General features: G+C 51.4%; 5 protein-coding genes across 5 annotated transcripts; 4 read left to right on the forward strand and 1 right to left on the reverse strand.

The window, feature by feature from the left end:
* Positions 1-628: 628 nt before the first annotated feature.
* On the forward strand, positions 629-1,522 carry MRS44_017763 (uncharacterized protein; the record flags this gene model as incomplete). The annotated part of the gene is made up of 1 exon (XM_065615660.1): positions 629-1,522. The coding sequence occupies one exon, from the start codon at positions 629-631 to the stop codon at positions 1,520-1,522; it is 894 nt and encodes a 297-aa protein (XP_065471732.1).
* A 4,444-nt stretch (positions 1,523-5,966) lies between these two features.
* MRS44_017764 (uncharacterized protein) lies at positions 5,967-7,024 on the forward strand (the record flags this gene model as incomplete). Its single annotated transcript, XM_065615661.1, has 2 exons — positions 5,967-6,524; positions 6,575-7,024. The coding sequence occupies 2 exons, from the start codon at positions 5,967-5,969 to the stop codon at positions 7,022-7,024; spliced, it is 1,008 nt and encodes a 335-aa protein (XP_065471733.1).
* A 464-nt stretch (positions 7,025-7,488) lies between these two features.
* MRS44_017765 (uncharacterized protein) lies at positions 7,489-10,140 on the forward strand (the record flags this gene model as incomplete). The annotated part of the gene is made up of 1 exon (XM_065615662.1): positions 7,489-10,140. One exon carries the CDS (start codon positions 7,489-7,491, stop codon positions 10,138-10,140), a length of 2,652 nt encoding a protein of 883 aa, XP_065471734.1.
* A 302-nt stretch (positions 10,141-10,442) lies between these two features.
* On the reverse strand, positions 10,443-10,891 carry MRS44_017766 (uncharacterized protein; the record flags this gene model as incomplete). The annotated part of the gene is made up of 2 exons (XM_065615663.1): positions 10,443-10,779; positions 10,836-10,891. 2 exons carry the CDS (start codon positions 10,889-10,891, stop codon positions 10,443-10,445), a joined length of 393 nt encoding a protein of 130 aa, XP_065471735.1.
* Positions 10,892-11,435: 544 nt separating this feature from the next.
* On the forward strand, positions 11,436-13,055 carry MRS44_017767 (uncharacterized protein; the record flags this gene model as incomplete). Its single annotated transcript, XM_065615664.1, has 4 exons — positions 11,436-11,596; positions 11,684-11,782; positions 11,842-11,891; positions 12,031-13,055. 4 exons carry the CDS (start codon positions 11,436-11,438, stop codon positions 13,053-13,055), a joined length of 1,335 nt encoding a protein of 444 aa, XP_065471736.1.
* Positions 13,056-13,374: the final 319 nt, after the last annotated feature.

A 13,374-nucleotide genomic window follows, 5' to 3' on the forward strand; every position in this document is an offset into this window, starting at 1 on the left:
TCGCTTTAGCTCAAACAAGATTCCGCGGTAACTGGATAAAAAATACACTAATGAATGTTGAGCAGCGCCTGGGCCGATATCGGCTCTACGAGTCAACCTTGGTGAATACTCACGGACAATCCAGCTATGGACTTTCATAGTTATGAGCACGGACATTTTCCTCTTCCTACCAAAAGTCTCTTAGCGGACCCGTTCCTCGGCTAACACTGCCCAACCTTATTCGACTCTTACATCGAGAAGCTCGACATGCCGAGATATGCCATATGGCCTCTATAGAAGGCGGATCGGATCCGGCAGCGCGAGACTGACCTCGTCCTTTGTATCTCTATTTTGATTGGCCATAGCACGTCCTTTTATTCCTCCAGAAGGTTGTGTGGCTTTGCCTCAAGTGGTTAGTTGATCAATCATCACCATCATCGTTGTGGCCGTGGGTGGCAGGCATAACGTCAAGAAAACAATTAACTGCCGAACGTAGCCGCCCACAATTAGGCAGCCGATAAAGGACAGCCTATCCATACGAGCGTACTTAACAAAGAGAGACGGGAAATCCAAGAATAGTATAAGAACAGCATTAAACCTCTCTAAGCGATATGGAAACCTGGACCTCGTGTATTTGTGATCAAGGATAATGAAACCGACACTTAGTCTCTTCTCTGTTTCCCTTGTCAGCGCCGCCTGCACCCTCGACTATGCCATCTGGATCCCTCGTGACGGGGACACATTTGCCCAGGATGTCGGGCAGGCTCTGCCCGGTTTCGATTACGGGGAAGCCGAGGCACTTAATTCCGGTGTTAACATAAACAAGATTTACCCCGGAAGGACATACAAGGTCCCTTATGATGCCAGTATGGAGATCGTTCCCCCAGCTGCATGGTCAGGCGACTGCCCTAGGACCCTGCAGCTGAACCAAAATGCACATTCAAAACAAGCAGGTTCGCCTACTTCTCATACGGTGAGCAGAGGCAGTCTGGATTCGACGGCCACATCTACAGGGCTTGATAGTACGGCAAACCCATCAAAGACACCGACCGAAACGGATACTTCTGGAGATTTATTCAGTATCAGCTTACCCGGGAGCTTGGAGCCCACAGGCACCCAGTCGACCACCCCAACGACGGATGCCTCCACCCCCGACTCTGCAACAACGGCAACAGGCTCTCATTCTATACAGGAACCGGCGGCAACAGGCACCGGCAGTCCGCTCGTGTGCTGGAAAGAAACCCACCCCGAAGCAGGAAAATTCAGTTCAAGCAAGGAGTCCAGGGTCGATTTCATAGAGTCGTTTTGTAAGCGGCTCGACACTTTCGAGATCACCGCCCAGCATCCCATAGAAGAGGCACCATACGATGACGTCTGGATCGGGATGCAGATGCTACCGTCCTGCCCGGACGACGCCGTCGGACCAGGTCATAGCAATACGTGCCGTGAGGTTCTAGAAAACATCAATGACAAATGCAACGAGGCGGGGGGCGTTTTCCAGACGGAATGCATCTTATATTACTTTGTAAAGCTTGGGACGTAACCGAAGCGGTCGCCGAAATCGGCAACGGCGAGGGGCTCCGTCCATTCTTTGATTCTATACCCAATGTTAGTTGCGGGCCTGGGAGGTCACATCCATCGCCAGACATCTCAGTAGGTCCTGTACAATTATTCATTACAAATAGGGATAAATACTCAGCTACTATGTGCATCAATCGGAGACGCCTAGCGGACTTGGCACGGTTCGAAGTCGCAGCCAGGATGTTGCTTATCGCCGCCGGCAGAGATAGAAGCCGTTCCAAACTCCGAGAGATCCTGCACTAGCCGCTGTGTTAGCCGAAGGTACGTGCATGAGCAAGCAGTCTTAGTTTCCTAGATATAGTGCTAGTTTGCGAGAAGAACAGAGTTCAAAACACGCTGCCATCGAGCGTATGCCCTGACTAGTAAAGAATATTACGCCTGCGAGGTCTGCCCCGCCCCGAGGCCACATGAGGTATATGAAGTCCTATCCAAAAGAGCAAGCCGAGAAACCCTCTGGTGATGACGATGAAGGCGAGGGCCTACAACATATTAGGACTGCCATGCAAGGCTCAGCGCTCCGAGTAGACACGCTCAACAACGTAACTTCGCCGGTTAAGCGACCCAGCGTGCATCATCAGTGTTGGCGATCTAAATCACCTGATCTTAGCTGCTAACTTTGACTCCGACCCCAGCGTTGGCCCCGATTTGTGCCTTGGCTTCGACTTCGGCCTCTGTCTTTGGTGGCCTTCTGCGTGTTTAAGTTTAGAGCCTCTTGTTTATAATCCGAATCCGGATCCACGTTTCCGATATATACTGCTCCTCAAGAACGGAGCCCAGACAAGACTATGGAGTAGGCAGTCTCGAACACAATGTCAGTTCATAGCAAATCCACACGTGATGCAGCTGTGTGCATGCCGACCTTCCCCTTCTCATCAACGATCTCTTTCTAGAAAAGGCGGAGGAGAGACTTATAATGCGTCCAAGTCCATTGCAAGTCAGTATGGTGCCAGAAGCGGACTATGAAAGGACCTCTGCTACGCCGGAAGGCCGTTGCTGGCTGGGTGCCCAAGGTCTCTTTCGGTATCTGTAAATACCCTCTCCATACAGGAACAGTGCGAGTTAGCATGCGGGTTACCTTAACTCATCCGCTACAGTACGCCCTAGCCTCAGGTTTCCCATATACTGTGCTCGAAGGTGATCCAGTAACACTGTATGGGACTTTTAAAACTTCACTGACGAAAACAGAAGTTTAAAATCATGCGCTCATTGCGGCGGCAGGCGGACCCCATCTACGGGACGCTACGGACGCTACGGACGCTACGGACGCTACGGACAGATGACCCGACTCAAATGCTGTTCTAGACAGTACGCCAGATATAGAGCGTTGTATAAAGTACGGAGTATGTAGCAGCCTCAAAGACCTCGTATCCGAAGCAGCCAAGCCTGAGCAAACGTACCACGAAGCATTGCTCTACTCCTTCGTACGTACATACGTCATCATCCTGGGCAGGCCTCTACAGTGACCGTGGGCGACTCTTCAGCATGGGCCCAACCGAGGTCATAGTCATAACCGCGATTTCGGTCATCTTCTGGGTTATACCCGCCATACTGGCCGCCCATATACTCTTCGTCAATGCCGCTCACAAATGGCCGCGCCTGAGGGTAGACATTTGCCTGCGAAGCCTTGCCATTATCGCTACCCCGATACTCGCCCTTTGCTGGCCCGTTGTTCTCGTATCATCCTGTTCAATGTGGCTTGGTTCCCGCGCGCTTGCTTCCCACCACACCTGCCACGGAGGAGACGGGAATGCCCGGCATTCTTCGACTTGGTATTACTCAGCCTGGGCGCAAATTAAAACAGGATGCAAACGCAAAACATACACGACAGAAGAAATCCCGGCAGGATATAGAGTGGATGTGGAAAATCAGGCTGCAACCCATCCCCGGCTGAAAACACAGCCCGAGCTTGTCCGCACCGGGAATGGGCAGAATACAGGCATATCCAACCATGCTTCGAGCCATCTCAGCCTTCAAGTTGAAAGGATAAATGGGATGGGAGTCGCACAGTATGCCCACCGGTCATGCCAGACAGATCGGGATACATTACCTCCCACATATCAGATGGCTTTGGAAGAGAGTGTAGATAGAGCCGCAATCCCGGATGGACGGATGCCTCTGCCCGTCTATTCCGCCTGACATATCTCACTCTTCACGCTCACCATTCCAATTCAACAAAGCGAGTTGCTCCAGAAAAATACACGGGAAGTGCATGGCATAGGGTTCAGACGGTGACCTTAGAAAGCAGCAAGGAGGTCCCGAATGAGCTTGATTGATCATGTGACTGGGCCTAGTCGCCCGTCGGGGCAGGAAAGGACGCAGTAGGCGAGAAACGCAATGGAGAGAGATGGCGATGATGATGAGCGACAATCAAACTGACTCATAAGCCAAATCATGATGTTAACAACTCGATTGCGAACCCACGGCGACGCTGTAGTCTCCCCCATGTACAATAACTAGTATCCTTACACCAGTCGTGTTACGCTTCATAATTCAATGCATCTCACATCTCAAGATACTACGGCCATATACAAGCCTCTGTTACATCAGCATTCTCCGCTGGTATCAATGGTTGCTCGGTTTATCATAAATCTAGTATGATTTTTACATCTGTGGGCCAGTAGTCGTACTTCGTCGGATGGTAGCTACTGTTCTTTGTTACACTCACGCTTATCAGTCCAAGGCCGTCTACGGATCATGTATTTGAGGCCAATATCTTACTAAGCAGCAGCCGCCATAATCCGAATTGATGCTATAACCATCAGCTTTCCCATCAAACCTATGCTTCACAGCTATAAACTCCGAAGTCTCACCTAGGTGCACCTCTTGATCCGTGCACAAATAGGACCCAGAAATCTTCTCAGCCTTTCTTCGTCACAGCCAGTAACACTCCCTCCGTCCCATAAACCAGATTCACTATACCAGCCTTGTATCCGACCACCGGCCACGCACTAACGAACATCAAGTGGCAATAATGAAAACTGGTGAGGCCTCAAAGGTGGGACCGAAGCTCGTGTCCAGCACAACGGTCTTCCACAAGTTTCCTTTCTTACCGCCTGAAATAAGATGCCGAATATGGCGGATAGCTCTGTGGGAAGCAGATGTGTCGGTGATATCTATCACGGCAGACGATGCAAGCCAAGCAGACAACAGTCCCCCTCCAAGGTGCGAGGTTGTCCAGCAACCTGGAGCATCTACAGTGGCTCTAGCATGTAAAGAAGCGTCTGTTGAGTGGACCATGATCAGCTGTTACTTCTCGGAGTACTTTCCCGTCAATTTGTGCCTCCAGCGCACAATATGCCTGCTGCAGGGCATTCCACACTCTTATGTGAAACCAGCAAGGGGACTCCATCCTCATGGGGGCATGATATCCCGTATACAGCATGTTGCTTTTCTTGTCCTGCCGAATGTAAACTTGATGGAGATTTTTGCCGCTCTTTCAAATTTCCGCTACCTCGAAACAATCACCGTCATCATTCCTCCGTGCCCCATCGAGGGCGTAGGACACTTGGATCGTCGCGAAGTTTCACAAATCGCACGGGCCCTTGCAGAATTGGCGGATGAGCCTGCCCCTGGCTCGCAGGATGGCAAGTTTGGTCATGTTGGGCTGCTTTTGAGGGGAGATCCACCAAGCCAGACAGTGAGGGTTTTCTACAGCCGCAGGGATGCGCCCCGAGTGAAGCTTCTTACACCACGATGCAGCGAGCCCTCCTTGCACGATCCGACGCTTCGGAGCTCGTCGACAGGTTTCTCACTCATTCACTATGCATAACCCGAGGCGTCTTATTGAATGCCTCGCAGCCATTCCGGGCGCCTCAATGAGGGAGGACGGCCGCGGACAGTAGTGTACCACTGCTCATGGTACCGTCGTATCTGATAATGCACCATGGGATTTTTTTTTTTGCATTCGAAACAAAGACAATGGTCGGCCAGTATTGACTAGTCGGCAGTGTGAGGACTGGCCTAGAGAATGTGACAGAAAGGCCATAAAACTCTCGCCTCGCACGGGTGTATAGTTTAATGTAATATCCTCAAATGCATAAACAGAAGGGGGGCTGCAGTTGTCATTTTCGTAACTTGTCGTGTTGTTACAGTATCTTACGCCATCATACCAAGCGCATCTATCTGCAAGGGCCCATCGTCTCCACGTTCTCCAGCACCTTGATCCCTAGCCGAAAATGGACCAAGTCGTCCGGCGCGTCTATTTTTGGCTTTATTTATAAAGCAGACCGTCCAAGTAGGCCCTGACTTCTCATGCAAATAAGTAAAATACCGCGCCACAACTTGTGAATTTTCGGCGGCGCTCGGGAACCTAAAAAGAAAAAGAAAAAAAACGCCCGATCAACCTAGTCTGATACAGGGCGATGCTCGAGGCCACTCCCTTCCCTGAAGCCCATCATCCGAACGTCATGGCCTGCTCGAGTCGTGCCGTCAGGTTGCAGGATTCAATCTCCAGCTGGGATCAAGATCTCAAAGGGATTCAGGAGCCCGATGCTGCGTTTCACGACGAGTTGGCCATTCTTCGCGATCGTTCGAGGAGAAGATTAGAACAGTTTGCTCTCGACCCTTCTCAAGATGATATATCGCTAGTTCAGCTGGCACTACTTTCGGATGGCCGACAAATCAAGGAACTAGAGCTCAATCACGCTGCCACAAGGGCGCAGAAGCAAGAAGCCTACGATCACGGAATGGAGGTACTCGTGGGAAAGATTATTGGGGATCTGATCAACCTATTCGGCCTTTCAACGATGCAGAGATTGGCTTCAGAACTGTTTTCTCCCAATGGAGACCAAGGGCATATCGCTCGCCTCTCTGGCGACTTCAACAAGCTTTCCCCTCCAGACCAGCCGGATGCAGCAGCCGAGGAGTTAGTTTTGCAGCCCAAAGGCTACCATACAAGACGCGCTGGCAGGCTTCGTCCGATGCCGTTGCCATCGGCTGACTCGTCCGTGGCAAAGTCTGGCGCGGTAGGGATTTTACGATCGATTCTAGGAATTATGTGACTGACTTTGTGTAGGTCAAAAGAAAGCAGGACGCCAACATCGGCATTACCAGAGACAAAAGGCGCTGTCTGACGGTAGTGAAACGGGAGCCCGAACCCGAGATTCCGAGACCTGCTTTTCTGACCTCAACCGAGCCACCCCTTGCCGTAACCGAGAGCTTATACCAGCATGATGACAGACAAAAGGCCATTATCAGAAAGAGGGGCCGCACGCTTACGAAAAAGAGCGTTGAATTCGGAGTATACGGTCATACCGCCTGTGTCCTAGTCTACAGGAATCCCATCCGCCACAAATGGGTCTGTGCAATGCACATTCCGGAAGGCCAGGATGTTCCAAGCTTGGATGCCATTGTACGCTTCTCTCTATGCCGTCTCAGTACCTCGTCTAATTCGCAACAGGTGGCGGACCATCTCAGGTCCGAGATGGCGACGGAGTCCCAACCTTCAATAGAGGCCGGTGAATAGCGGCTCAGGATAAGAGCCAGCGCTGCTGTCAGATCAGATTAACAATCAGATATATCAATCAGATCAATCAAATCAAATCAGATATGGATTTTCATCAGATCAAACAATTCAGATACTAGCCTCTATACATCTGATATATCTGATATCCCTTAGGCAACCTTGCAATTCCATAGTTGGATAGCTATTACCCTAGAGCTGCCGGATCATATATATGTTCCGATTGAAAGTAAAGCGTTTTCTACAACGCACCGCGTTACAGGGGTCGTCAGCCCAGCAAAATTTGTCACGGACCCTTGCCCGGGTCCTGTCCAGAGGCAATTTTAAAGGAATCCCCCCCCCCCCTTTTTTTTTTTTTCCATGCTCGTAGTGTAGCCTTACCAGCCAGGCATACGCCACCTTTAGACCGTCAGAAACTCGTTAGCTATTTATTCTGAAGCTATCCACACATTCTGCTCGTGCCCAAAATGTCAGAGAGCCCTTTGAAAGGCAACCTTACTGGCAGCGCGTCGCCACAGCCGCCACTTCCTCCATTTCCTCGTCTCGGATCCCGGCCTAAGAGCATCGCTAAGCAGTATGATGCGGCTTTGGCCTTAGCCTCCACTACCGATTCTTCGGTCGACGACCTTTACAAGATCACTTGGGGCCAACGACGTTTCATCATAGCAAGCCTCTTAGATAGGAGGAAGAGCAGGGGCCGGCGAAGCTGGATTGGAAACCATGGCTGGTTCCTGGCAGAATTGAGGACAGACAATACATCTAGCGGGGATATCTGGTGTTGCCGGATCTGTGATGATAAGGGCACGCCGCGATTTTTCAATGCTCAGTCAACATCTTCGGCACAAGCCCATCTTTACAAGTTTGCAGCCCTTCCCTTTTCCAAGGGCATCACTAACAGCGTCAGAGCTCACAGGATCACCGAGACCTTTGAACCGGGCTCATCTGACGACTCGTCGGTCCTCGACCTTCAAAGGAGAGCATCCAAGAAACGACCAGCTCCTCCTTCCTTAGTTCTTCCCCGAGCGAAGATGGCACGGATCAGAGAGCTGTCAGTTGGCTATATTGTTGACTCTAATCTCCCCTTTACTACCCTCGAGAGCACTTACCTGCAAGAGTTGTTCCGTCAGCTGGATCCTGATCTCTGTCTCCAGGTGCCCTGGAGTCGAAGTACGGTCAGGAAAGATCTCGAGGATATACTCTCTTTAAAGAAAGCAGCCGTCAAGGAAGAACTCGACAAGGCTATTACCCAGATACATATCAGCTTCGATCTCTGGACCTCTCCAAACAGGCAAGCTTTTATTTCGATCTTTGGTCACTTTATTGACCGGGACAACTTATACCAAAGCCGGCTGCTTGCTTTCCGGAGGCAGATCGGGTCTCACGCCGGCGAGAATATCGCATACACTATAACGAATGTTGTCCGGGATTGGGGGATCGACTCGAAGCTTGGGGTCTCGATCTGCGATAATGCGACTAGTAATGATGTTTGTTTACGAAGCCTCTACGCAACTCTCGATGCCTCGATGACTCGAGCAGATACAGAGGCACGAAGGATGCGATGCTTCGGGCATATTCTCAACCTTGTTGCCCAAGCGTTCCTCTATGGCGATGATGCAGCTTCTTTCGAACTTCAATCTGAGGCTTATGGCATGCTGGAGCAGGTTGAAGAAGACCTCGAACACTGGCGAGCTAAGGGTCCAGTTGGGAAGCTTCATAATATCGTCAGGTTCATCCGAGCCTCTCCGCAACGTACCGAAGCATTCAAAGCACATGCCAGGGAGCAGGAGGAAGCAGACATTTATAAGCTTGCAGAAGAGTCAACGGCCGAGCTTGAAGTGATACAGAACAACGCTACGAGATGGAATTCGACCTATATGATGATCGAACGCGCCTTGATCAAGCAGTCTGAGCTCAACAGCTTCATTCAAGAGTTAGGGCTGGAAGCAGACGCCTCAAGAAGGGTTCCTACCGCCGATATCCTGACCTCTGATGACTGGAAGGTCCTCAGGGAAGTTCTCCATATCTTAGAGCCGATCTATAATATGACGATGAGAACACAGGGATGGGGTACAAGTGGGAGTCACGGCCGGCTCTGGGAAGTCATGACAGGGATGGAGTTTATTCTGGAACATCTCGAAGACTGGCGGGCTCTCTATGATGAGGAATCTGCTCATCTAGCTGCGGAAGTAGGGCAGAGAAGCCAGGGAGAGGAGCCTGAGCTAGTTATGGGTGTGAAATCAACATCTGCGCAGTCACCGGCAGTCGGCCAAACCCGAGAGCGGCCCTCACGCCAGCCGCGACTACCATCACGGCTTCAGGAGTGTGAGATCACGCCGTTACGCCGCCGTCGCGACACAGGTCTTCCGGCTCATCCACATGCCAGCCCACAGTTCAACGAAGATGCCCTCCCTGCGCATTCTCGAAACGACTACCTACAGAGCGATGCTCGCTCTATGAGTACTATTGCTAGTATGGAGGGTCAAGAGCGTGCAAGCATCAAGGCGAGCATCAATAATGCTTGGATTAAGCTTAACGAGTACTATACCCTCCTCGGGCAGTCGCCTCTGTTTGCGGCCTCTGTTGTTTTGAACCCGGACCTTGGTCTCCGGTGGCTCGAGGCTAACTGGACCTCTCCAGAGCAGCTACAATGGCTTCGGGATGCAAAGGATGGCATCAAAGGCTACTTTGAGCGTTGGTACTCAAACGATGATGATGCATCTGAGGAGAGTATTTTCACCACGCCGTCATCAACGCCCCAACCTGAGAAGAGCAGGTTTGAGCAGTGGGTAAAAAGCCGGCAGCCTAAGCTTTCGGCAACAGGCAGTGAGCTTGAACGATACTATAGGCTTGAACCGGAGCAAGTGAATGACCCTATTCAATGGTGGATCGATCATAGGAACGCTTTTCCACGTCTGAGCAGATTTGCGTTGGATATCCTTGCTATTCCGGCCATGGCAACTGACTGTGAGAGAGCATTCAGTCTTGCGAAGCTTACAATCACCTCGCAGAGGCATTCACTGCTTGGATCGAGCATTGAGTCGGTCCAATTACTGAAGAACTGGATCAGGGGAGGGCGTATTACTCTCGGGGGACTATGCTTGAGCAACAAGGCCAGTTAGAGTCAAGGGCAGGGTGCCGAAGCCGGGGATAGCTTCACGTGACTTATAATATATCAAATATCTATCAATCAATCAATCAGATCAGATATAGAGGGTAAATTATCAGTTCAGATCAGATATGGGTCCTGATCTGATTTGATTGATCTGACAGCAGCGCTGATAAGAGCATGGACATACGGCAGACTAGAAGAGTTCCCAGGCGAACGAATAGAATAGAACCCTTCGTCCTCGTTGATAAATGTATTCGATATTTATCTCCTGCAAGCTAAACTTTAGAGGTCTAAGGAACGGCAAGATGTAGTTTAGATATCGAGTTCGCCCTCTTCCTTTCTCTCTGCTGTCGTTGGGACATTATCAGAGGCAAGCTGTGTCTCCCCCGTCCGCTGCGCGTCCAACCAAATGTTCAGCACAACTCCATGCAGGGCGCCTACACCGTGATCCTCGTCGTAGCGCCTTGGGTCAAGGAAAAACCTTGCCAACTTTGGCGCCAGAGAGCAGCTACAAATGTCAGGTGGCGCACCTACGACTCCAGTGATCCCATCTCCCGTTACTTCTCCATCAACGGGAGCCCGCTGAACCCTCGAAGCCTTGACCATGCCGTGCAAGAGGCCCGTCCTCGAAACACCGCCAACATCGACACTATTTCATGTTAGGTTATCGTGCATATCATCCCGCCTCTGGCTCCCGGAACATACAGGGCTTGCGGCTTATGCATTGCACTGTCCGACCTGCCTGGTGAGGCTGGAACCATGCTCTATGCCAATGCTTCTACAGCACCACACAATAGCAGGATTTAGATGATTGCTGGGCATGATAGTGAAATACAAACTGGCGAGTCGGTAGCTGATATCATGCTGTACCGGGTAGCCTCCGATGTTCTCGTCTTCTACGCCCCACCCTGCGTCTGCGTGGTGGAGACTGCTGGAACTCATGCGACAAAAATGCCCTTTTGACGGGCAGGTGAACTCGAAAGGCTTAACACGACAGCCCTCAGATGCCTTAGATGCTAGAAGAAAACAGATGTCGCGTAATAATGTACGTCCAAAAATGAAGATTCCGGGGCGAACATGGCGAGTGGCAGGTGTCTTTGGGATTGGCAACCGTCCTAAATGGGCTGGCCTATCCTCAGCCAATTTCCCAAGACGATCTAGATCTATAGCTTTTGGAGGCTGCCCAGCCGCGCGGTTCCTTCTTCTCAGCTAAATACCCATATACAATTGCAGGACCGCAGCTTTTTAGTTTGCAGACGACCGAGCATCTCACAGCAGCCTCCACCTCATTTTCCGATCACAGTTATGTTCCTCACCCGCTTCAAGCTGATCTCGTTGCTGATCTCGTCGCTGATCACGCTCCAAAGCGTGTTGAGTCTGGCAGAGCCCGATGTCTTGCAGCGACATCAGCTCGAGCCTCTGAAACGCGGCACCAGCTACGTCAACATGGTCTATTTTGTCAACTGGTAGGTTATGCAGACTTGGGCGTCAGGTTTAGGAGGGACATGGGAGCGAGAGGGACGGAAGCGAGGCTAACAAACTACCCATCACAGGGGCATCTACCAGAGGGATTATCACCCTCAAGACCTCCCGGTCTCGCGTCTGACGCACATTCTCTATGCCTTTATGAATGTTCAAGTGGATGGGACAGTGTATGTGCTTATCGGTGAGGTGTGTGTGTTGCGGATTGCTAATTGCTGTTCTGTCAAAGCTATACAGAAGATACCTACGCCGATCTCGAGAAGCATTACGCAGGCGATTGTAAGTAATACTCCCTTTTCCCCGTCTCCCCCTTCTTCTTCCCGGCTTGCCCCCTTTTGCTGTCTTCCAATGTCTCACTATCTCTTTCCTCCAATTTATTTTCACTTTCGTTTTTCCACGTCTATCACAAAGGAAAAAGTCCCCTTTTCGCTTACATGTCCCCTTTGCGCTGCTCAAGCTTGGGCCGAAGGCAACGATAATGCCTACGGATGCATCAAACAGCTCTATCTCCTCAAGAAAGCCAATCGAAAGCTCAAGGTCATGCTCTCCATCGGCGGCTGGACCTGGTCCGCGAATTTTGCCGCGGTCGCCAGTAGCACCACCACACGAGCCACCTTTGCGAAGTCTGCAGTCACCCTAATGAAGGACTGGGGTTTCGACGGCGTCGACATCGATTGGGAATACCCAGCCAACGAGGATGATGCCACCAACATGGTCCTCCTCTTGAAGGCCGTACGAGACGAGCTGGACTCGTATGCAGCCGAGTTTGCCTCGGGCCATCGCTTCCAGCTTTCCATAGCCGCCCCAGCGGGATTTGAGCACTACAGCAAGCTCCACTTGGCCGACCTTGCCCAAATTCTTGACTACATCAACCTGATGGCCTACGACTACGCCGGATCGTGGAGCACCCACACTGGTCATAACGCCAACCTCTACGCCAACGACGAAGAACCCGATGCCACCCCCTTCAACACCGATGGCGCCGTCAGAGCTTATCTTGACGCTGGTGTACCGGCTGAGAAACTCGTTCTCGGGATGCCCATCTACGGTCGTTCGTTCCAGGGAACTGCAGGACTCGGTGAACCATTCGTCGATGTGGGCTTCGGCAGCTGGGAGAAGGGCGTCTGGGACTACAGCGCGCTGCCCAAGGACGGGGCTGTGCCGGGCTTCGACCCCGTGGCCCATGCGCATTACAGCTACGATGCCACTACACGCGAGCTCATATCCTTTGATCCGCCGGAGGCTGTGCAGCAGAAAGTCGCCTATCTGAAGCAACTGGGCTTGGGTGGGGCCATGTTCTGGGAGGCTTCCGCCGACAAGAGCGGATCGGCATCGCTTCTCGAGACGAGCTTCCAATCGTTAGAGGTGCTCGACAACACCGACAACTGGCTTCACTATCCAAACTCGAGGTACAGAAACATCGCTTCCGGTATGGAGGAATAGGCGTCGTGATCGACGAGCCAATCATTATGCAGGACGCGATGTCGAGGTCCGAAATTCAATGCTCTTAGGAAAGCTGGGTAGAGAGGCAAACACAGAATCATCGATAACACACGCAAACTGGCGGACAATATCCACGCTTAGAACTAGGTCTAGATCTAGCACACCATATCAATATCAGAAACGACGGCACGGCGACGTCTCCAACCCTGCTTATGATTTCGGCAATACACTAGACTTCGGGCATGATTTGCTAGGCTATACCGGTAGTATTTGTGTTGTGAGAGCCAGCCCGGAAGCATCATGATTTTCTAGGGCTGTC

This window comes from Fusarium solani (genome assembly GCF_023522795.1).
Source record: "Fusarium solani strain SB1 chromosome Unknown bctg00000014, whole genome shotgun sequence".
NCBI lineage: Eukaryota > Fungi > Ascomycota > Sordariomycetes > Hypocreales > Nectriaceae > Fusarium > Fusarium solani.